Source organism: Paroedura picta, chromosome 3 (genome assembly GCF_049243985.1).
Source record: "Paroedura picta isolate Pp20150507F chromosome 3, Ppicta_v3.0, whole genome shotgun sequence".
Taxonomy (NCBI): domain Eukaryota; kingdom Metazoa; phylum Chordata; class Lepidosauria; order Squamata; family Gekkonidae; genus Paroedura; species Paroedura picta.
The window spans coordinates 75,566,573-75,588,673 of record NC_135371.1 but is presented as its reverse complement, the minus strand read 5'-3'; the positions used below and the strand labels follow the sequence as shown (position 1 = coordinate 75,588,673).

General features: G+C 50.0%; 1 protein-coding gene across 9 annotated transcripts in view; it reads left to right on the top strand.

Annotated features, from left to right (window-relative positions):
• Positions 1 to 22,101, top strand: part of LARP1 (La ribonucleoprotein 1, translational regulator) — a 170,970-nt gene that overhangs the window by 139,010 nt on the left and 9,859 nt on the right. For 6 of the 9 annotated variants that reach the window (XM_077326461.1, XM_077326459.1, XM_077326458.1 and 3 more), the window contains exons 13-18: positions 2,632 to 2,837; positions 2,990 to 3,096; positions 4,121 to 4,272; positions 5,580 to 5,724; positions 6,432 to 6,541; positions 7,432 to 7,559. In XM_077326461.1, coding sequence (XP_077182576.1) covers positions 2,632 to 2,837; positions 2,990 to 3,096; positions 4,121 to 4,272; positions 5,580 to 5,724; positions 6,432 to 6,541; positions 7,432 to 7,559 — 848 coding nt within the window. Of the gene's footprint in view, positions 1 to 2,631; positions 2,838 to 2,989; positions 3,097 to 4,120; positions 4,273 to 5,579; positions 5,725 to 6,431; positions 6,542 to 7,431; positions 7,560 to 8,438; positions 8,648 to 20,950; positions 21,052 to 22,101 lie in introns of those variants that run through there. The other 3 variants (XM_077326462.1, XM_077326463.1, XM_077326464.1) reach the window with 2 other exon arrangements.

The following is a 22,101-nucleotide window of genomic DNA, read 5'->3' as shown; positions in this document are numbered from 1 at the left end:
CAACGAGATAGTCCCATCTGGGAGTGATGGGAGACAATGACACCCAAAGTGTGTTGTAAAGGGCCGGGGGGATGAAGTAAAGGGCCGGTGGGGGGGAGAAGGCGTCCTTCGCGGCCCACCTCCAATTAGTCAAAGGACGACATGTGGTCCGTGGCCCACAGGTTGGGGATCGCTAATCTAGTCTATATCTAGCCTGTATAGTTTTACTTGTAGTTTAAACCAGCGGTCCGCAACCTTTCTGTGGCCGCGGACCACTGTCACGGGGTGGGGGGAGAGGGCGACCCAGGGCCCTGCGCACATGCGGCAGCCCTGTTACAAAAGTGCATTCGGGACTTGCTGCGCATGCGCGTTTGCGTCCGGCGGTTGAGCAAACGCACACGCAAGACTTGCCTTGCATGCGTGTTTGCGTCCGGCGGGGCACAAACATGCACGTGCGGCAGTGCTGCGCATGAGCGTTTGCGCCCCCGCTGGACGCAAATGCGCATTCGCGGCAAGTCCTGCATGTACGTTTGCGCCGGCGGTGGCCATAGCTCCCTCTCCCCACCCCTCCAGGCCGCGAGCAAATCGGCCGCTGAAGCAGCTGATTAGCTTGCGGCCTGGTAAGCTTCCCCCCCACCCCCCGAAGCAAAAAGCTTGCTGGGCCGCAAGCTAATTGGCCACTTTGGTGGCCGATTTGCTCACGGCATGGCGAGCTTCTCGCTGCGGGGGGGGCGGGGAGAGGGAGCCGCGGCCCGGGGGTGTGGTCTGATCAGTGTCGTATACAATGGGACTATGACATCTATGAAGTTAATCTTTTATAACATTGCAAACTCTGAATTCTTTAATAATTTATCATGATCAAACACATAGAATTGTTGCCGGAATTATTCACATCCTTATCCATTGTTCCTCTTAATATTTGTGACAGTGTCCTGGCTGTCCATGATGGAATAGGGCCAATCAGGGTGGGGCCAGCAAAGTTGGCTGCAGCTTGATTGGCCCTCCTTCTCCATATTCCACCCTCCTTTCCTGGATGCTAGCCACTTTGCTCTCAGACGCCTGAGGAAGACACACAGAGACACAGAGAGCCCTGCCAAACCGCAAACGAACCCTGATTACCTGCTATGGTTCCTGCTGCGAGGAAGAGAGAGACAGAGAGACAGAAACTGCAAAGGAGCCCCAAACTGCAAACGACCCTTGCTTCATTGCAATGGGCCCTGATTACCTGGCAAGGAGCCAGTTTGGTGTAGTGGTTAGGAGTGCGGACTTCTAATCTGGCATGCCAGGTTCGATTCTGCACTCCCCCACATGCAACCAGCTGGGTGACCTTGGGCTCCCCATGGCACTGATAAAACTGTTCTGACCGAGCAGTGATATCAGGGCTCTCTCAGCCTCACCCCCCCCCACACACACACAGGATGTCTGTTGTGGGGAGAGGAATGGGAAGGTGACTGTAAACCGCTTTGAGCCTCCTTCGGGTAGGGAAAAGCGGCATATAAGAACCAACTCTTCTTTTTCTTCTTCTTCTACCTCCTGTGGCCCCTGCTGCCAGAGAGAGAGATCTGCGCCTGCCAGTGTCCCCTGGGTCCTAGTGCCCATTGCATTCCTGGTTGCAATGGGCTTTCTGGCTAGTTTACCGTATTTGCCCGCGTATAAGAGAACTTTTTTCCCCTGAAAAACTTGCCTCCAAGTGGGGAGGGGTCGTCCTATACGCCGGGTGCACTTCAGTTGGGATAGATATAGCTGCCTATAGTGGCCTCCCGATGCTCTCCCGGTGCCCATAGTGTAAGATGACCAGAATTAAGGGATGCCGAAGCAGCCCCACCCCCCTGACTGGGCTCACCAACTCTGCTGCTGTTTTGTGAACTCCTCCCGGCTCAGAACTCGCTGGGCCCGCCCAATTTGTGCCTGCATGCACGCTCCACTTCACCGTGGCAGTGATGGGTCCTCCCTTCCACATAAGACTTTGAAGCGGGAGGAGGAGAGAGAGCTCCCGAAGAGCTGGCCGGGCGAGCAAGGGGCAAAGGAGAAGGAGGAGAATGCTGCGGGGGGGGGGGAGGTGCCAGGAAGAGAGCAAACACAGCCGGCCCGGTGCTGGGGCCTGAAAGCTTGGTGCGCAGGGAATGCTACTCCTTGCTCTGCCCTCCGCTCTCTTGCTCGCTCCCTCTTTGTTTGCAGTTAAATAAGCAGAGGAAGCTGTAGCAGCCTCAACTTGCAACAGAGAAAGAGAGAGACAGTTAACCCTCTCCTCTCGCCTTTTTTGGGGTAAGGGAGGTAATCACTAATCCGAGCATACTTTCTTGCTTTCTTTTCTTTTTTTATGGCTCTCTCTCTTTCTCTCTTTCTCTCCTCCCCCCCCTTCTGATGCTCTTTTACATTTTATTTGGTGTGTGGAAGAGGGGGTAGTCTTATACGTCGAGTATATAACAAACTCTATATTTTGAGTGGAAATGTTGGGGGGGTCGTCTTATACGCCCAGTCGTCTTATACACCGGCAAATATGGTAGTAAAAGCTCTTATTAGCTGCTTTTTCTCTTGGTGAAATCAATAGATGTGCATTGTAAACAGGTGGCTTTTGTTGTTGGAAGACTTGTGCTATTATAAGCAGAAATATTTGGGGCATTAATTTTAGTGACTGGTTTCTTCTTTTAGTTCCTACAGATGCTTTGGCCAATAAGCTGTTTGGTGTACCAGAGCCTTCAGCCATTGCCCGATCTTTGCCAACAACCGTGCCAGAATCTCCAAACTACCGCAATGCCAGGACTCCACGGACCCCTCGCACGCCTCAGCTTAAAGACCCAACGCAGACACCCCGGTTTTACCCAGTAGTTAAAGAAGGCAGGTTGATAGATGCCAAGGTAAGGGCTGCATACTAGAGGCTTGACCTCTATAGATGTGATGATGTGTAGAGGTTTTGTTGCTGCTTTCCTGCAGTGCTGATTTGAGGGTGCTGGGAGGTGTGAGCCTTCACAAAACAGAGAACTTTCATTTTAGCCACTGCTTCTTTCAGGCACCCCGGAAGAGGAAGACACGGCATAGTTCAAATCCGCCAATGGAATGCCATGTTGGTTGGGTCATGGATTCCCGAGAACATAGGCCTCGAACTGCATCCATCAGGTACCAAAAAACAGAGTTGGCAATCTGAAGACCCAGATTGTGCAACTGAAAAATAGAGCCCAGAGTGGGAAGGTTTACACTGCTTCCTAAAAAGCACAGTTGAGGGCATGAATCCTTGGTGTCCTCACTAAGAGGACTGGGCTTGTTATTCCATATCATGATGTTATCCTCAGCCTCCAATTAAGAACTCTTTATCAGCTTTTAGTATTTGGTCACAAACATGTTTGCAACTCCAGAGAACAATGGGGTCCATATTTGAGCTGTCTAGCAAAATGAATCATAAAGGGACATTATGAGATGGGGGGAATATTATAAGCAATATTATAGTTGTATAATTATCAGTATTCACAATCAGGGCTTACTGTACTTTATATTTTCATTCCATGTAATATGACGGGCCTTAATAACATGCATGTATTTTTCTATCTTGAAAATAAAAATTTGTTACTAAAAAAAAAACATGTTTGCAACTTGAAAAATTTTCCCTTTGATCCTCTTGGTCAGTGGTCCCCAACCTTTTTATCACCGGGGACCACTCAACGCTTGACAATTTTACTGAGGGCCCGGTGGGGAGGTAGTTTACTCCTCTACTCTCAACCACAGCCCTAACGCTCTCTGATCGCTATGGTAATGTTTAAACATCCCTTCAAAATAAGATACAGACATGCCACAACAATGAACATAAGGAACATTTTATTTTCATGGAAATTTTAACTCATGACAATGACAAATCAATGGGAACCCTGAGCTTGTTTCTCTGCAATGAGATAGTCCCATCTGGGAGTGATGGGAGACAATGACACCCAAAGTGTGTGGTAAAGGGCCGGGGGGGGGATGAAGTAAAGGGGCGGGGGGGGGGGGGGAGAAGGCGTCCTTCGCGACCCACCTCCGATTAGTTGAAGGACCACATGTGGTCCGCGGCCCACAGGTTGGGGATCACTACTCTTGGTGATCCTTCAGAAAATGCCAGGAGTACTTGAGCAATGTGTTGATGGTTTTACTAACAGTGTTCCCTCTTGCTTAGTTCCAGCCCTTCAGAAGGCACCCCAGCCATGGGCAGCTATGGGTGCACTCCACAGTCCTTGCCCAAGTTCCAGCACCCCTCCCATGAACTTCTTAAGGAAAATGGCTTCACGCAACATGTCTACCACAAGTATCGCCGCCGCTGCCTTAACGGTCAGTCTGAGACTCACAGCTGAAGTTGTGTACCTGGTTTTCATGTAGAACAGTGGTCCCCAACCTTTCTGAGGCTGGGGACCGGCAGGGCATTGGGCCGCGCCTGTGCGGACCGCGCCCGCGGGCCATGCCCACGCATTGGGCCGCGCTCGCGCATCGGGCCGTGCCAGCGGGCCGCGCCCGCGCATCGGGCTGCGCCCGCACGATGCGCGGCCCGGCCCTGATGCCCTCTCCCCGCCCTGCCGCAGTAAGAAGCTTCCTGGGCTGCAAGCTTGCGGCCTGGGAAGTTTTTTACTGCGGGGGGGGGGCGGGGAGAGGGAGCCGCGGCCCGGCGCCATGGCTTTCGCAGCCCGGCACCAGGCCGCGGCTTGCAGGTTGGGGACCACTGATGTAGAATATACCATTACTGAGCATAGTAACTAGTATGTTTAATGATATAGATGCTATACTTGTGTCTTGGGTATTCCTGTAGTGGATTGGTGGGCCTATCAGCAGGAACGGCCAGGATTTGCTTGTCAAATACTTACTGATTGAAGTGGCTGGCATCCAGGGATGTTTTAGTTTGTTAATTAATTAATTATACTTATATGCCTCTGCTCCTGGTCCTGCCATTTCAAAATGAATGTTTGCATTCAGAATAAAAGTTTGCATTCCTTTAGTCAATTGAGAAGCATTGTTATTTTTTTTTCGTTTATAAGGTCTCATGATAGTATGTTTTATGATCTGTGGGCAGCATATGACTATTTGAAAACCAAAATGGTCTGCAGGGATGGAGCAGAAACAGGAAGTTCTTGTGTTGTAAAGATATATAGGCAGAATTTGATTTAATGTCAGTTTTTTTGGCTGATGTGGATATAATCATCATGTCCTTGGTTTATTTGGGGATTATTTCATAGGGGATAGAAGGAAGAAGGGAGAACCAAGTATACCACTCTAAACTCACTGCAGGAGCAAGGGCAGAATAAAAATGTGTGAAGTCATAAGATGGATATGGCACATGGGACTTGCTGTGAATACTCCTTCTCATCAGTGTGGAGGATATCCTGAGGAAATGAATCCTCCCATCACAATTTGAAGGAAGGGTGAATGTCTAGGTTCTGTGTCTTCCTGTGTAATGTGTAAACAAGAGAACAAGCTTGTCCTTTTGGAATGTCAGTAGACTCTCCACCCTTCCCAGGACTGTGCTAATATTTCATTTGTGTGCACTGTAAGGCAATCTGAATCATGTGATAGTTATTTTTTTTTCCTTTTTGGAAATTCCCATGTATCTCTAGGGTATTACATCCTGCCTCTTTTTCCCTGAACAGAACGCAAGCGACTGGGCATTGGTCAGTCCCAGGAAATGAACACACTGTTCAGATTCTGGTCTTTCTTTCTTCGTGATCACTTTAACAAAAAAATGTATGAGGAGTTCAAGCAGCTGGCCTTGGAAGATGCAAAAGAAGGGTACAGGTAGGCAGGAGTATCTTCAGTGTATCGTCAGCAAGTAACTGCATTGCTTAAAGACTGGGATAGGCAGATGGAGGATGAAAAAAACTTTAGATGTGTAAGAGAGCATAACACCGAGAAAGCTGTCAGTAAGGAAATTATGTGTATTGGTGGGAAGGGATGATATATTAAGGGAAGAGGACAGAAAAGAATGAAAGTTTTCCAACTAATGCCCAGATGCATTGGCCAAGGAAGCATTGAGCTTCTGCAGGGACTGTGCCCTCTCCAGGTAAGGCCTGAAATTGCAGTTCATCTCTAAACTTTTCTATTCTGTATCATTCTATTTTTAGTTTATGTGTTACCAAAGCAAACACATCTCCGGATAATTGAAATCAGTTCCCCTGGAGAATCTGGGTGCTTTAGAGAGTGTATTCAAGTCTTCTGGAGCCTCTGTACCCCCAAATCTCCAGGAATTTTCCAACCCAGAGTCTGTAACCCTAGGAATCCTATAGAAAGGATGTAATGGACTAGATTATGAGGGGAGGGGGGAAGACTAATAGATATATAGCAGCATGCTTGTTCTTCCAGGTAGGGAAGAGTCAAGGGAACCTTGGATATTTGCCCTTTCTGCGTGTCTGCATGTCATTCTTTAGGGGAATGTAATAGTGCAGCCTTCCATCTGAATTGTAACCTGGGGAGCTAATGATGGTGGGTGTATCATGATCTTGCAGGTATGGACTGGAGTGCCTTTTTCGATACTACAGCTATGGGCTGGAGAAAAAATTCCGGCCTGACATATTTAAGGATTTTCAAGAAGAAACTATAAAAGATTATGAAGCTGGTAAGTGGTAGCCATGGATCCCATACTGTCTGTCCCAGGCCATGTGTCCCAGACTGTCTGTCATGAGTCTTACATGGTGGCAAGAAATTTTAACTTGTGGTAGCTGTGAACATCCATCCCATCTTCCAAGTTAAAAGTCATACTGCATATTTTAACATAAAGTCACATGTGCCTGAAGGGATGTTGGAGCAGCTCTCTGCCTTGTAAGACTAAAATCAACCCCTCTCCATTTTTGCTGTCATATCACAGCTGACCTATGGCAACCCTGTAAGGTTTTCAAGGCAAGATATGAATAGATGGTTTGCCATTGCCTGCCTCTGCATGACAACTGTAGACTGATTGTGCAGAATATGGTTGGGAAGCATAGTTGTGTACATACGTGCTCAGGGCATGTCCCCTTCCCACCCCCTCCAGGCCCACTGGCCATTTTGGGAGAGGGGGCAGGTTGACATGACCATGTTTGATCATATCACCCGATATATAAAAAATTAACTCCCACCCATTCAGGAAACATTTCTCCATGGTTTCACAAAACCCTGGTTGAGAAAGCGTGCCTTAGCACCAGCATGGTGTAGTGGTTAAGAACAGTGACCTCTAATCAGAAGAACCATGTTTGATTCCCCACTTCTCCACATGTAGCCAGTTGGGTAATCTTGGGCCAGTCACTGTTCTCACAGAGCTGTTCTTGCAGAGCAATTCTTGCAGACCTTTCTCAGCCCCACCTACCTCTCAGGGTTTCAGTGCTGGGAAGAGGAAGAGAAAGGGATTGTAAGCCATTCTGAGACTCCTTCAGATAGTAAACAATGGAGTACAAAAAAAACAGTTCTTGGTTTTCCTGTAATATTCCTTTGTGAACATAACTGACTTTTTTGTGGGTCTTGTCATAACAGGGCAACTTTATGGGCTTGAAAAGTTTTGGGCCTTCTTAAAATATTCCAAAGCCAAAACCTTGGACATTGATGGCAAACTTCAAGAATACCTCAGCAAATTCCGGCGCCTTGAAGACTTCAGAGTGGATGTGAGTACTAATAACAGCTTGCATGTAGGTGGCATTCAACAAGGTGTTTGTGTCATAGAATCATAGAATCATAGAGTTGGAAGGGGCCATACAGGCCATCTAGTCCAACCCCCTGCTCAACGCAGGATCAGCCCAAAGCATCCTAATGCATCCAAGAAAAGTGTGTATCCAACCTTTGCTTGAAGACTGCCAGTGAGGGGGAGCTCACCACCTCCTTAGGCAGCCTATTCCACTGCTGAACTACTCTGACTATGAAAAAGTTTTTCCTGATATCTAGCCTAAATCATTGTACTTGTAGTTTAAACCCATTACTGCACGTCCTTTCCTCTGCAGCCAATGGAAACAGCATCCTGCTCTCCTCTAAGTGACAACCTTTCAAATATTTAAAGAGGGCTATCATGTCCCCTCTCAGCCTCCTTTTCTCCAGGCTGAACATTCCCAAGTCTCTCAATCTATCTTCATAGGGCTTGATCCCTTGGCCCCAGATCATCCTCGTCGCTCTCCTCTGTACCCTTTCAATTTTATCTATGTCCTTCTTGAAGTGAGGCCTCCAGAACTGCACACAGTACTCCAGGTGTGGCCTGACCAGTGCCGTATACAATGGGACTATTACATCTTGTGATTTTGATGTGATGCCCCTGTTGATACAGCCCAAAATGGCCTTTGCCTTTTCTACCACTGCATAACACTGCTTGCTCATGTTTAGTTTACAATCCACAAGTATCCCAAGGTCTCGTTCACAAACAGTGTTACCTAGAAGCGTATCCCCCATCCAGTAGGCATGCTTTTCATTTTTTTGACCTAGATGCAGAACTTTACACTTATATCTTTATTAAATTGCATCTTGTTCTCATTTGCCCATTTTTCCATTGTGTTCAGATCTCGTTGAACTCTGTCTCTATCTTCTGGAGTATTTGCCAGTCCTCCCAACTTGGTGTCATCTGCAAACTAGATGAGTAGTCCCTCCACCCCCTCATCTAGATGATTAATAAATACGTTAAAAAGTACCGGACCGAGCACCGAGCCCTGAGGTACCCTGCTACTCACCTCCCTCCAGTCTGATGAAACACCATTGACAACAACTCTTTGAGTGCAGTTCTCTAACCAATTCCCTATCCACCTAACTATCTGAAAATCCAGATTGCAGTCCTTCAATTTATCCATCAGAACATCATGGGGAACCTTATCAAAAGCTTTACTAAAATCCAAGTAAACGACATCAACCGAATTTCTATGATCCAGCAAACCTGTTACTTGGTCAGAAAAGGAAACCAGCTTGGTCTGACAGGACCTGTTGGAGACAAATCTATGCTGACTTCCTTGGATCACCAAATTGTCCTTCAGATGTTTGCAGATCGCTCCCTTTAATATCTGCTCCATTATCTTCCCCACAACAGAAGTCAGACTCACTGGTCTGTAGTTTCCCGGGTCATCCTTCCTCCCTTTTTTGAAGATCGGAATAACGTTTGCTCTCTTCCAGTCCTTCGGGACATCTCCAGTCCTTAAAGAGGTCCTGAAGATGATGGACAAGGGTTGTGGATTTTACATGTGTGTATATGTCACTGACCATTGATGTACATAGACAGACTTGGTTAAAAAACATTGTTTTTTAGAAGATAGGATCCAACATGTTGGAATTCTGTCTGTGGCATGCTTTCAGGAACTACCCTAAAGTTCTTTTGTGTCCTTTGTATGTGAAGACAGTTTTGTGGAGATGAGGGAATGAAAGTATTGTTTGGATCTCATAGAAAAATTCTGCTTGTGCAGTGGTCCTTTTTCAAAGTGCAAATTACTGCTTGCCATCTGCTTGTTTTGTGAAAGTGATTATATCCCCATTATCTTTTCTATGTATGAAGGACATAGCACCAGATATTCCTCTGATTCATTTTCAAGAGAAAATTAAATATAACGTGTTGTTGAGTGTCCGATTAGGACCTCAGAGGCTGGGTTTAGATCCCCACACTGCCATGGAAGTTTTCTGGTTGGCCTTAGGACAGTTTCACACTCTCAGCCTGATGTAACTCGCAGGGCAGTTGTAAGGAGAGGAAAATAATGTAAGCCACTTTGGTTTCCCATTGGAATGAAAGACAGGGCATAATTAGTGTAAATTAGTGTACATGCAATTGGTCCACATGCACTTTTATTTTGTTAAAATTATACTGGTATACTATGTGTTCCTGCAGTCTTGAACTATTGCTGCCTTAAATACAGTTGCTTCTATACATTTATCGTTGGATCCTGCTCTGTATTTTCACTATTGGGAGTATACTTTAGCCCAGTGTCCTTGCACTCTGAAGTTCATGTTAACAGTAGTTTGCCATGATGAGGGCCAACAATAGTTTCTAAATCTGTCAACCAGACTTCAGAAGGTAGGGGAATTTAGGGCTGAACATCTTCACAAATGAACACCATTCATTTGTGAACTAGCAGTCCTTAGGAACTGGTGAAGTATGCTCATTCTTCAGTTAAAAATTAGTCTTTGTTCTATTCTGTGGCGCCCAAGGCCTTGTTTAAAAATGTACCCAGCGTGCTACCCAAATGATTACCTCTGATGAACATCTGCTGTGTTTAATGTGCTTGGGTGAAGCCATGAGGCAGAACTGAACTGAGAAACCCCAGAAAGAAAGCAATTTATATACAATCATGAAGAATGGATCTTCATGCCATTGGTCAGTTTCGGGTAAGTTTCTGTGAAAGAACAATTTTATAGTTGGAGGTGACCACAACATGAGGAACTGTATTAAAGGGTCACAGCATTAGGAAGGTTGAGAACCACTGCCTTGCAGGAATCTAACACCTATATCTTATAGTGAATACCTTTGCTTTTATGAGGAACAGATGATTTGTATGATGAAGGCATTGGATGTTGAAATTACTACAGTAGACAATAAGCATATGAATAAAATCTTGGGCTCGATGGGACCTATGATCTTTCCTGTGATAGAGGGCCTAATGGAACGCACAACCATGGTCTGTTTGAAACTGTCCTCAGCACAAGCCACCACTAGGAAGATTGAAAATCTTTATAAGATCTGGCAAGACTCAGCTACCTTCTTGTCTAACCACCTGCCTCCACCTTCATTCAAGACATACATGTCAGATAGTGCCTGGGGCAACACAATGCATTAATGGATCGTGAGGGCAGAAGAATTATGTTAAAATCTACCTATATTTCTAGATCATTAAATGTTCATACAGATACCTTCAGCAAAGTTTTCACTATAAATTCAAAGTGATCAATCAAAGTGGTATTCAAGTTGTGTGGATACCCCAAGGTGGACCTCTTCATCTCAAAAGAGTCAGTTGAAGTCTTCTCTGCATCACAAACCTATCAGACTCCATCTAACAGCATGGAGATCCACCTGTAAGAAAGGGCTGAGGTTCTGACCCAGAACAGGAAACCTACAAGATATTCCCTACAGGAATAAATGGGCTAGGTTTGAATAGTGGGCTAGGCTCTGAGAGCTTTGCTCTTTTACCTATCCTTAAAAGAAATAATAATAAAAGTAAAAGATACTAGATGATAGTTAGATTAAGAATCCCTAAAACTGAGCTTAGGTTAGCGTACAGAACAGAGGGAGTGGAAGGGGCGGCTCCATCCACTAGGCAATGTGTAGGAAAGGTGCAAGAAGCCTCACATGCACAAGCAGGGTAGGATGGGGCGCCTCCATTATAGGAGTTTTTATAGCTAGAAAAATATATCCGGGCAAGAACGGCGTCTTGTTCACTCCTTGTGAACTCCTATTTCAACCGGAGGGACTAGGCTATTTTTTACCTGTTAGACTGTCGTGGTTCGGTCCTTGGTGGCTGGGGAACCGGACCGAACCCCGCCATCAGAGGCGCCCGCGATCACGGAGGTAGGGCATGGTGATCATAGGCAAGCCGGCAGCTGGGCGCCCCACCCGATCGTTGAGGTGGCAATGGCCGCTAAAGAACCTCAATGTCCCCCTCCACCTTTTGACAAGGGCCCGGAGATGGCCCTTTGTTCCAGGAAAATGGGCCATCAGGAACCCCGGAAAACCTCGCATATGTGCATGAGTCATGATTGTATCAGCATGTTCCCTCCGCAAGTACTGGGTGGGGCAATACAGCCTAAGGAGGTGGGTTTTGTATAAAAGGGAGCTTCCACCTGGAGTTCGGTGGAAGCTCTTACTCCATACCAGCGGACTCCACGTTGCTGAAATAAAGCTTGTTCCTGTTGTATCGTTCACCAGGCCTGGCGTGACGTTTTCTTCAAAGGGGCACCCTGGTTTTTTCAGTTAGCAAGCGGGTCCCCGACATCGTAAGAGCTTCCCACCGAACTCCAGGGTCGGCATCGCATCCGAGCGCTTATCGGGACGGATCCAGAGATGGCGTTTTCAAGCAACGGGGCGGTCTCGACCCCCACGAACCCCGGGAACATGAGTTTAATGTCCCCGGGAGATTTCCTCCGAAAATCGGGGGGCCAGGAGCAGCTGTCCGGGACCCCGAGACCCTCGGCAGTGGCGGCCAAGGGAAGGCGCCGGGCCATGGGGTTCCCAAGCACGGCGGGGAGCGCGCCGAGGTCTGGGGGGTTGGCCCCAACCTGGGACACCCAGCTGAGGCAGGCGCTTCGCCCGGTAGGACCTGAGGAATCCCTAGAGGACCTGCGGCGGGCCATGGCGGACTTGGCCAGGCGCTTGCAGGCAGCTGAAGCCCGTGAGCAAGCTCGGGCCGGGCCCGGAGGGACTGGTAATACAACGGCGGAGGGGATCGCGTCGAGTGAGGACGTCTCCAGCGACGAGGACGAGCCCGGCACTGGTGAGCGGGCCCCGGACCCCGACCCGGAGCAGTTTTCAGTCCCGAGTAGGCGAGACGGCCAGCGGAGAGGCGAGACAGCAGAGGATCTCGGGGGAGCGGGGGAGCCGACGGGGCGGCGAGAGCCGGACCAACGCAGGAGCGACGTGCAAGGCAGGGAGCGGCACGGCGTCGTTGGGCAAGTTGGTAGCCGGTGGAGCGGAGCAGGACGAGACGGCGGACGCCGAGAATCCCGGATCCGGAGGGGGTCGGACTACTCTCCAAAACGTTCCCCCCCAGAGCTTAAGGCGCGTTTCGACGGGACGCCGGACGACCTCCCGCAGTTCCTCCTCCACGCGCTGACGCATGCCCGGAGGTATGGAGACCGGTATGAGGACTCCGAGGACTTGGTCTGGGGGGTGGCCTCGTGTCTCCAGGGCAAGGCGGGTCAGTGGTACCTAGGGTTGGCCGAGCGCGGCGACCCGGCAACTCGGGACCTGCAGGACTTCGTGGTCGCGCTCCGCCGACGATTCCAGGACCCCCAGGCTGAGGACAAGGCAAAGAGTCGGATCAAGGGACTTCGACAGGGTACTAGGGGGGTTATGGACTATATAGACATTTTCCGGAGGGAAGCAGGCAAGGTGTTCTCCTGGAACGAGGAGACCCAAATCGAGTACTTCCGGGAGGGCCTTAACCCGAAGCTTAGGGAATGGGCCGTGATCAAGGGGACGGAAGAAGATCTGTCTACACTGGAGGGGTGGTGTTTTGTGGTCGCCAAGCTGGAAGCCAGCCTGGGTTGGGCCGCCGCACCCCCCCGGGAGGCCAAAAGGCGGGTCAGCCGAGGCGCTGAGACCGGGCCCCGACAACTCTCGCCCCAAACGACCCCCGAACCCCGAGCGGGAAAGGAGACGCCGGGAAGGTCTGTGCCTGAAATGCGGGGGGTCAGGACATTTCGCAGCAGCGTGCCATCGGCAAGGGGGGGAGGACCGCGGGCTCTCCCAGGGGGGAGGTGCGACACACCCCCAGCAGGCACGCCGGGCGGAGGACCTCCGCAACGAACCGGGAAGCGCCCAGGCGACGGGAAACGGCCAGGACCTGCTGTAGACGGCGCCGGGCAGCAGGTCCCGCGGTGCGAGGGAAAACCCCTACAGCATGAGGCGCGACCTCCGAACGTGGTAATTTTAGAGCTCCGGAACCCGGAGAACGGACTAAGTTGGGTGGGGGAGGCTCTTTTGGACTCTGGATGCGACCACAGCATGGTCCACCCCCAGATAGCCCGGGCTTTGGGGCTACCGAAGCGCATTCGGAAGGTTCCCCTGGTTTTCGTCCAGATGGACGGCAGCCCGATTCAGGGGGGACCTTTCGGGGAGGAGGTGGGTCCTATCGCCATCCACATAGGGGACCACCAAGAGCTGCGGTGGCTGATCCAGGTCCCCGTAGCGGGATATCGGGCGGTGTTGGGCCTGGATTGGCTGAAGGAACACAACCCCGTGGTGGACTGGCGGGCGGGGACCCTGAAGTTCGACTTGACGGTGGGTGCACGGCATCGGGTCCCCCACGAGAATTCCAGCCACAAGAGGACGGCGGCGCGTCCCAGGGGAGCGGCGGCGGCGCAGCAGGAGATACCAGAGCCCGAGGTCCCGCCAGAGTACCGAGACCTCGCAGCCGTTTTCAGCGAGCGGGAAGCGGACGAGCTACCCCCACACCGCCGCACGGACTGCGCTATCAACATCCCAGAGGGGGCGGTACTACCCAAAGGGCGCATCTACAAGATGAGTGAGGGTGAGCTCAAGGACCTCCGGGAGTTTTTGGGTAAAAATCTGGCCCGAGGTTTCATCCGGCCCGCTTCCAGTCCCATGGGAGCTCCAGTCTTGTTCGTCCGGAAAAAGGATGGGTCCCGACGGCTGTGCCAGGACTACCGGGGCCTCAACGCCATCGCAGCGGGGAACGCTTACCCCCTCCCGCTGATCCCGGATTTGCTGGCCCGGCTGGGCAAAGGGACTCTGTTCACTAAGCTGGACCTAAGGGAGGCGTACTACCGGGTACGCATCCGGGAGGGGGATGAGTGGAAAACAGCGTTTAACTGTCAATTGGGACAATTCGAATTTAAAGTGATGCCGTTCGGTTTAAGCGGGGCACCTGGGGTTTTCATGAGTCTAATTAATGAGGTGTTGCAGGACCTTCTGTTTCAGGGGGTGGTTGTTTATTTGGATGACGTCCTGATCTACAGCCAAGATCCCCAAGAGCACGTGACCCTGGTGAGGGAGGTGTTAAAGCGCCTGCTGGCAAACCACCTATACGTGAAGCTGGCTAAGTGCGAATTCCACCGTCCCTCCCTGGACTATTTGGGCTACCGCATCTCAGCCCAGGGCATAGCTATGGACCCCGAGAAGGTGCAGGCGGTGCTGGCCTGGGAAAGGCCCCGCACCCGGAAACAGCTACAAAGCTTCCTGGGGTTTGCTAACTTTTTTAGAGGCTTCATCCCCAGATACTCCTCCGTAGTGGCTCCCCTCACGGACTTGCTAGGTACCAAGGGGAGAGGTCCTCGCGCCACGCGGCCCAGCGCAGCGCTCGGCTGGAATGAGAAATCTGAGGCAGCGTTCCTGGCCCTCAAGCAAGCTTTCGCGTCTGAGCCCACGCTACTGCACGTCGACCCAACCCAGCCGATGGTGGTACAAGTCGACGCCAGCGACGCAGCAGCCGGGGCGGTTCTCCTGCAGCGAGACAAGGCGGGACAGCTGAGGCCGGCGGCCTACCTCTCACGAAAATTCGCCGAAACGGAGCGGAACTGGTCTACCTGGGAGAAGGAGGCGTTTGCGATTAAGTTCGCCCTCACCGAATGGCGGCATTGGCTGGAGGAAACAGAGGAGCCGTTCGAGGTCTGGACAGATCACAAGAATCTGGAGGCGCTCCGGCAACCGCGATCCCTGAACGCCAAACAGATGAGGTGGGCGGAGTTCTTTTCGCGGTACAATTTCAAGCTTGGTCACATCCCCGGCAAAGAGAATTTCCTCGCGGACGCCCTCTCCCGTCTGCCGCATTATGGGGAGGGGTACGCTCCCTGCACCCGGTCCGTGTTTGGTGAGGAGCAGCTGGGACGGGGGGTCGTCACTAGGCGTCGGGCCAGGGAGGAATGGGAGCCCGACCCGGCGACCGCCCCGCTCCGAGACCGCCTAGTGGCAGCCTACGGGACAGACGAGGAGCTGGCTGAGCTCCGGGACTCTTTGATTTTGGACTCCGGTCTCTGGCGGAGGGGGGAGGCTGTCTACGTCCCGGAAGGGCTACGACGGGAAGCCCTCAGCCTCTGCCACGATGCTAAGACCGCCGGGCACTTCGGTTTCGTAAAATCCTGGAAGTTGGCCCGGCGGCGGTTTTGGTGGCCCAGTCTGCGGCGGGACACAAAAGCTTACGTCAGTGGTTGTCCTGTCTGCCTGACCTGCAAGCCGGGGGTTGGCAAGCCGAAAGGTCTGCTGCACCCGCTCGAGGTCCCGACCCGGCCGTGGTCAGTGATCTCCATGGACTTTATAACAGACTTGCCTCCCAGCAAGGGGAAAACGGTGATCTGGGTGGTGGTAGATCTATTTTCCAAACAGGCCCATTTCATTCCTTGCGCCAGTGTCCCCAGTGCCTCACAGTTGGCTCGGATGTTCCTGGATCACGTGTTCCGACTGCACGGGCTGCCGGACAAGGTGATTTCCGATCGGGGCTCACAATTCGTGTCCCGGTTTTGGCAAGCTTTCCTGCGCCTGTTAGACATCGAGCAAGGGCTGAGCTCCGCTTACCACCCCCAGACGGACGGGCAGACCGAGCGGGTTAATCAAGTACTGGAGCAGTACTTGCGGTGTTTCGGTTCCTATCATCAAGACACCTGGGTGCCCCTGCTCCCCCTGGCCGAGTTCGCGTACAACAACGCAGACCACAGCAGCACGGAGATGTCGCCTTTTGCCGTCGTCTACGGGACAGACCTGAGACACTTCCCGGAGCTTGGAGAGGTCCCCGCCCGGGAATCGGCCGACCTTCGCGAGTGGGGGAAGCGTGCCGGGAGCTGCTGGAAGTCGCTGCAGGAGCAGCTCCACAAAGTCAAGGCAGCGCAGAAAGAGGACGCCGACCGGAAGAGACGACCAGCTGAAGAGATCCGACCGGGGGATCGAGTTTACCTTTCCACCCGGAACCTACGGTTGAATTTGCCCAGCAAGAAGCTAGGCCCTCGGTTTTTGGGGCCTTTCGAGGTCTTGGCCCCGATCAACGAAGTTTCGGTCAAGCTCAAGCTCCCCAAGAACCTCCGGCACATCCATCCCGTCTTTCACGTGAGCCTTCTAAAAAAAACTCCGGACGGTGACGTTTGGCACCCCGTGTTTTCCCCGCCAGCGCCCGAGGTCCTGCCGGGGGGGGAGCACCACGAGGTGGCGGATATCCTGGACTCTAGACTCCACAGGGGGAAGTTGCAGTACCTCGTGGAATGGAAGGACTTCGCTTTGGGGGACCGGGAATGGGTCTGGGCAGCGGACGTCCTTGCGCCCCGACTCACTGAACGTTTCCACAAGCGGTATCCTGGCCGTCCCGGGGGGTTGGAGAATGGACCTTTGGGGGGGCAGAATGTCGTGGTTCGGTCCTTGGTGGCTGGGGAACCGGACCGAACCCCGCCATCAGAGGCGCCCGCGATCACGGAGGTAGGGCATGGTGATCATAGGCAAGCCGGCAGCTGGGCGCCCCACCCGATCGTTGAGGTGGCAATGGCCGCTAAAGAACCTCAATGTCCCCCTCCACCTTTTGACAAGGGCCCGGAGATGGCCCTTTGTTCCAGGAAAATGGGCCATCAGGAACCCCGGAAAACCTCGCATATGTGCATGAGTCATGATTGTATCAGCATGTTCCCTCCGCAAGTACTGGGTGGGGCAATACAGCCTAAGGAGGTGGGTTTTGTATAAAAGGGAGCTTCCACCTGGAGTTCGGTGGAAGCTCTTACTCCATACCAGCGGACTCCACGTTGCTGAAATAAAGCTTGTTCCTGTTGTATCGTTCACCAGGCCTGGCGTGACGTTTTCTTCAAAGGGGCACCCTGGTTTTTCAGTTAGCAAGCGGGTCCCCGACATAGACGCTGGTGAGAACTGCAAGTGGCACCAAAGTCTTCTCTAAAGACCCTACTGGATCAATAGAGACCTCGACTGGCCCGCGGGGGATTGTCCCTGGGTCACAAGCCGCTTGGAAGAAAGGGGCTCAGAAAACGCCGTTGCCTTTTCAGCTCTTTACTTCCCTCCCAGCCCACCACTACCCTTTCCCTTTCCCTTTTCTTTTCCTTTTTCCCGTTCTGGATATCAGATACACTGAACATCGCAAAATAATTACTTGGGACTTCTGAAAATCTTAGAAACACGCTCTCTGGATCACAAACTACAAACTGAGACAAACAAAGTGTGAGTAGACGACGAGTGAAAAGTTTGAGGGTGGGGTTGCTTTCCTTTTGGTTGTTTCCCCATTCTCTTTACTGATTTTTCCCCTTTCCTACCCCCGCACAATCTCAGCTTTGTCTTTCATGTATCTAATGTACAGTATTTGCTGGCATATAAGACTACTTTTCCCCCCTGAAAAACATGCCTCCAAGTGGGGGGGCTCGTCCTATACGCCGGGTACACTTCAGTTGGGATAGACATAGCTGCCCATATTGGCCCATAATACTGTAATGTAATGTAACAAACTCTATATTTTGAGTGGAAATCTTGAGGGGTCGTCTTATACGCCTAGTCGTCTTATACGCCGGCAAATACGGTATTTAATATTTGTAGGTTAAATAGTAGATATATAGCTTAGAAATAGAATTAAGATATTCTTACAACTGATTAATAGTTATTGTAAATTCTTTCAGGTATTGTTTAGAATTGTATAAGCTGATTGCTCAAAGCAACTCAAAGCTTACCCTTTACTGTTGGAACGGGGCAAATTGTGAAGGAATTAATTAAGGAATAATACTGTTTAACTGAGAACTAGCCTTGAAGTAATTATATTAACTGTCCTGTACTGCTATCAGCATCAGCATTACTATTTAACTTTGAATCTTAAATTGTTTATGCCAGAAAAAGAAAGGAAGTTCCCTAAGACAGTTAGATCCCCAATTAAGAAACTAACAGCAGACGTAGTAACCTTTTGGAAACGCAAAAGGGAAATGGCTGGAGCCACTAAGGTCAAGAGAGCTAAGGGGGAAAAGGATAAAGATATTGAGGTGGAGGTTGAAGTGGAAGACTCGAATGAGGAAAGATCTCTTGATATGGCACAAATAGCTAGATTGTTGGAAAAACAAAGCAGAGACCTAAAAACATATACAGAAGATTTACTAAAGCAGTAGTCAAAAGAAATGTTTAAAGAAATATATTACTGTAAAACTGAGTTGTCAGGCAGGATAGATGGTCTTAAACTGACAGTTGAAGACAACTCAGAAAAGCTTAGAGCAGGAAAAAGAGATTGAAGAACTCCAGGCCTGGAAACAATCCACGGAGGAAAAATTAGAAGTATTAGAAATAGATAGAAGATCAAAGAACTTAAAACTCAGGGGAATTAAATAATCATTTGGTAAGCAGGATCTCAAGCTAGATCTTACAAAAGCGTTACAACAATACCTCCCTGAAGAAGATATCTCATTGGAGAAACTATACAGAGTCAATTCCAGAGCAGCAATATGCAAGGATCAGCCTAGGTGTGTTATGGTGACCTTTGAAAGTAAAAGAACTAAGAATGTATTTCAGACTAAAACCGTGAAGAACCTTTTATTATAGAGAAGCAAGAGATACAGGTCTTTCAAGACTTACTGGTGGAAACTCTGCGAAAGAGGGCGCAGCTCCATTTCTTGCGCCAGATTTTGATAAATAAAAATATAAGATATTTCTGGAAATTACCTTTCGCGCTAGAAACCGGCAGCCTTTTAACTTGTCTGAAAAGTGACCCTCTTAAATTTTGATGGTTCCAGGCCATTGAAGAAAAATTAGTCTCCATTGGCATCGATCTGAACTCCCTACTACCTCTGGAAGAAAAATGTATCTTCCGGATTATTAAACAGAGAATATTAGACCATGAACAGCAGGAACTCATACCTACCCAGCCTCGAGTCTGCTCACCAGCATTCTTTGGCATCACTATGCAGAGAAATATTATGCCTACATATTTGTATCTTCTTGATGTCCCACCCCTGAGAAGAGCTTTTCTCCTGAAATGAATGCTTTCCCCTCAAAGGTCTTAGAGGGAAGATTCCACCGTATCCCATACCATGCGAGACTCTGTCCGTGTGGTTCTGGCTGCCCTGACTCTGTCTCACACATTTTTGTTAGATTGCCCCTTATATGAGTAGAGGTACCCCGCTACTCACCTCCCTCCAGTCTGATGAAACACCATTGACAACAAATACTGGTTTCATGTGTTCATGAAAGATATATATCAGCTACCCTACTATTAACAGACACTCCTAATCTACACAGTGTGTGATGTGGTTCCACCTATCATTCCAAAGCAGCTAGCACCATTAAAGATTGCTAATGAACTGTCTTATCAGTTTCCATTCCAGTTTGGGCTATTTCTTCTGCTGGGTCAAAGTGCAAAAGACCAACAGAAATTTGTGTTTTATACACAAATGCACCATTAGTCTGATTTGCGCTGTCAAGATAGTGAAAATTGGGTGTGGGGGGAAGAATACCACTTTTATCTTATATGTATACTAGGGGCAAAGCCCGTTGTATCCAAGAATACAACGGGCACTAGAGCTTGGCAGTGGGAAGAGGAAGGGGAGGAGTTGTCCAGTCTGTAAGGGCATGGGGTTGAATGTGTGTGTTGTGTGGGAGGTTGTGGTGGCATGGTGGCAAATGAGGGCATGGGTGTGGAGATATTGGTGTCAAGAACCTGTGGTGTGGAATGTTCGTTGAGTGTAGGAGAGGACTGACCTTTGGAAATTTTGGCATAGTGGTTACAGATGAGCTTTCCAGAGCCATGTCCTCAGATATGTGAAGGGAAAAATCAGACTGGAGACTCTTCTTAGAGGAAGATTACATGGTAACCAATTCCACCCAGTTCTGTGTCATTTCCCTTCTTGTGTGAATTAGGCCATGTTCACCGAAATGCCCCTCTGCCCTAATACTCATGGGGTAGTCACAGTACACAGGTGTCCACCCTGTTCCCTCAATCTCCCATGTTTTCACTGTTGGTAAAATGTTATGTGCCCACATGCTTCTTTCATGGTTGCTCCTTAGAAGAACAGATTTTTGTACCCTATTGCTTACTACCCAAAGGACTCTCAAAGCGGTTTACAAACACCTTTTCCATTCGTCTCTCCACAATAGTCAACCTTTGAGGTATGTGGGGTTGTGAGAGATCTGAGAGAACTGGGAATGGTCCGCAGTGACCCAGCAGGCCTCAGGTGTCTCAAAGCATTTTCCAATCGTTGGAAAGTGAGATAGGTCTGTAGGAATGTGGAGAGGATCAATCTCCTCCTTCCTTTGGTATCCAAACAATCCAAACATTGATGTGCAGAGCAGTCTTGACCTTAGTAAGGTTTTTTATACTGTTTTTTTATTTGCCAGGCCAAGGTTATTTGCCAGGCCAATAAGTAATTTCAGTTACTATGTGTCTCCAGACATTTACTTGTTCTCTATTTACAGTTTCAGGCTGTAAATGTTTATTTAGATCTTCCTGGACTTTCCAGACTCACAGGACTGATGCTGGTCTGCCTGTCTGCGCCCCAGAATACAAACATTTGCTGGTAAGGGCTGGCCATAACCCATAAGCCAGGAGGGACACTCCTGCACCACTCCCTACCAACTGCAGGCCAAAAATGGCTCATTTGAGACATTGTATGATTTTGAAGTCCCACCTCCAAACCTCCAGGAATATTTCCAACCCAGGGGTAGCCAACGTACAGGTGTGGCCTGGAGAGCTTCTGGAATTGCAGCTCACCTGCAGAGTATAAAGATCAGCTCCCCAGGCAGAAAGGGCTACTTTGGACAGGGTTGTGGTAGAGAAGAAACATTTAAGGCTTCCCACACAGGTTGTTGTTGAATTGAAAGACTTGAGGCCTACTGCACAGGGTTTTTGTCCAGATGAAACAGGAAACAAAAGAGCCAGTTTCCTCTGGAGAATAACACTGTACAGTGGCCTCAAATCTGCAGAGAGTTGCAAAGAAGAAAGACACATGGCTTGGCTGTGTCTAACCTCCGGGCAGAGCAATATTTTAAGTGAGAAGGGGCTTTTCTGTGGCCTCCCTGTCAGGCAACTGTTTGGCAGAAGGGGAAAGTCCCCCCCCCCCTCAAAAGGAAGGTACTCAGACTTCCCTGCGTTGCTCTTGGAAAGACCTCCTCCCGTCAGTCAGGGCCTGTCAGAGGCTCCTTCACAGCAGGCCTGAAGGGGGGGGGGGGAGCACTCTGCAGCCTCCTGCCAGATCTGTCAGGATTCTGAGGCAATTTGCAGTTGGACATGACAGTTAGGACAGCCTTCGGGCGAAAAAGGCTGGCGCAGCCTGTCCAAGCCTCTGTTCTCATCCCCCTTGGCAGCCCTGCTGACTTCCTCTCCCTGCGGTGGTCAGGAGCAGACTGGCAGCCAGACTGGGCTGGGTGAATGGAATTTTGGTCTGTCCTGGTGAGGGGCCAATAGTAAGGCACTTTGCGCGCCTCCCCATTGGCCCTGGATGGACACTCGGAGGGCCCAATCAGGAGCCGCTTTGTGGCTCCTGATTGGGCCCTCTGAGTTTTTATCCTGGACAGGGCCCGCCCTAACTCCTCCCCAGGTGGACTTACGCTTTTATTTAATAGGAGCG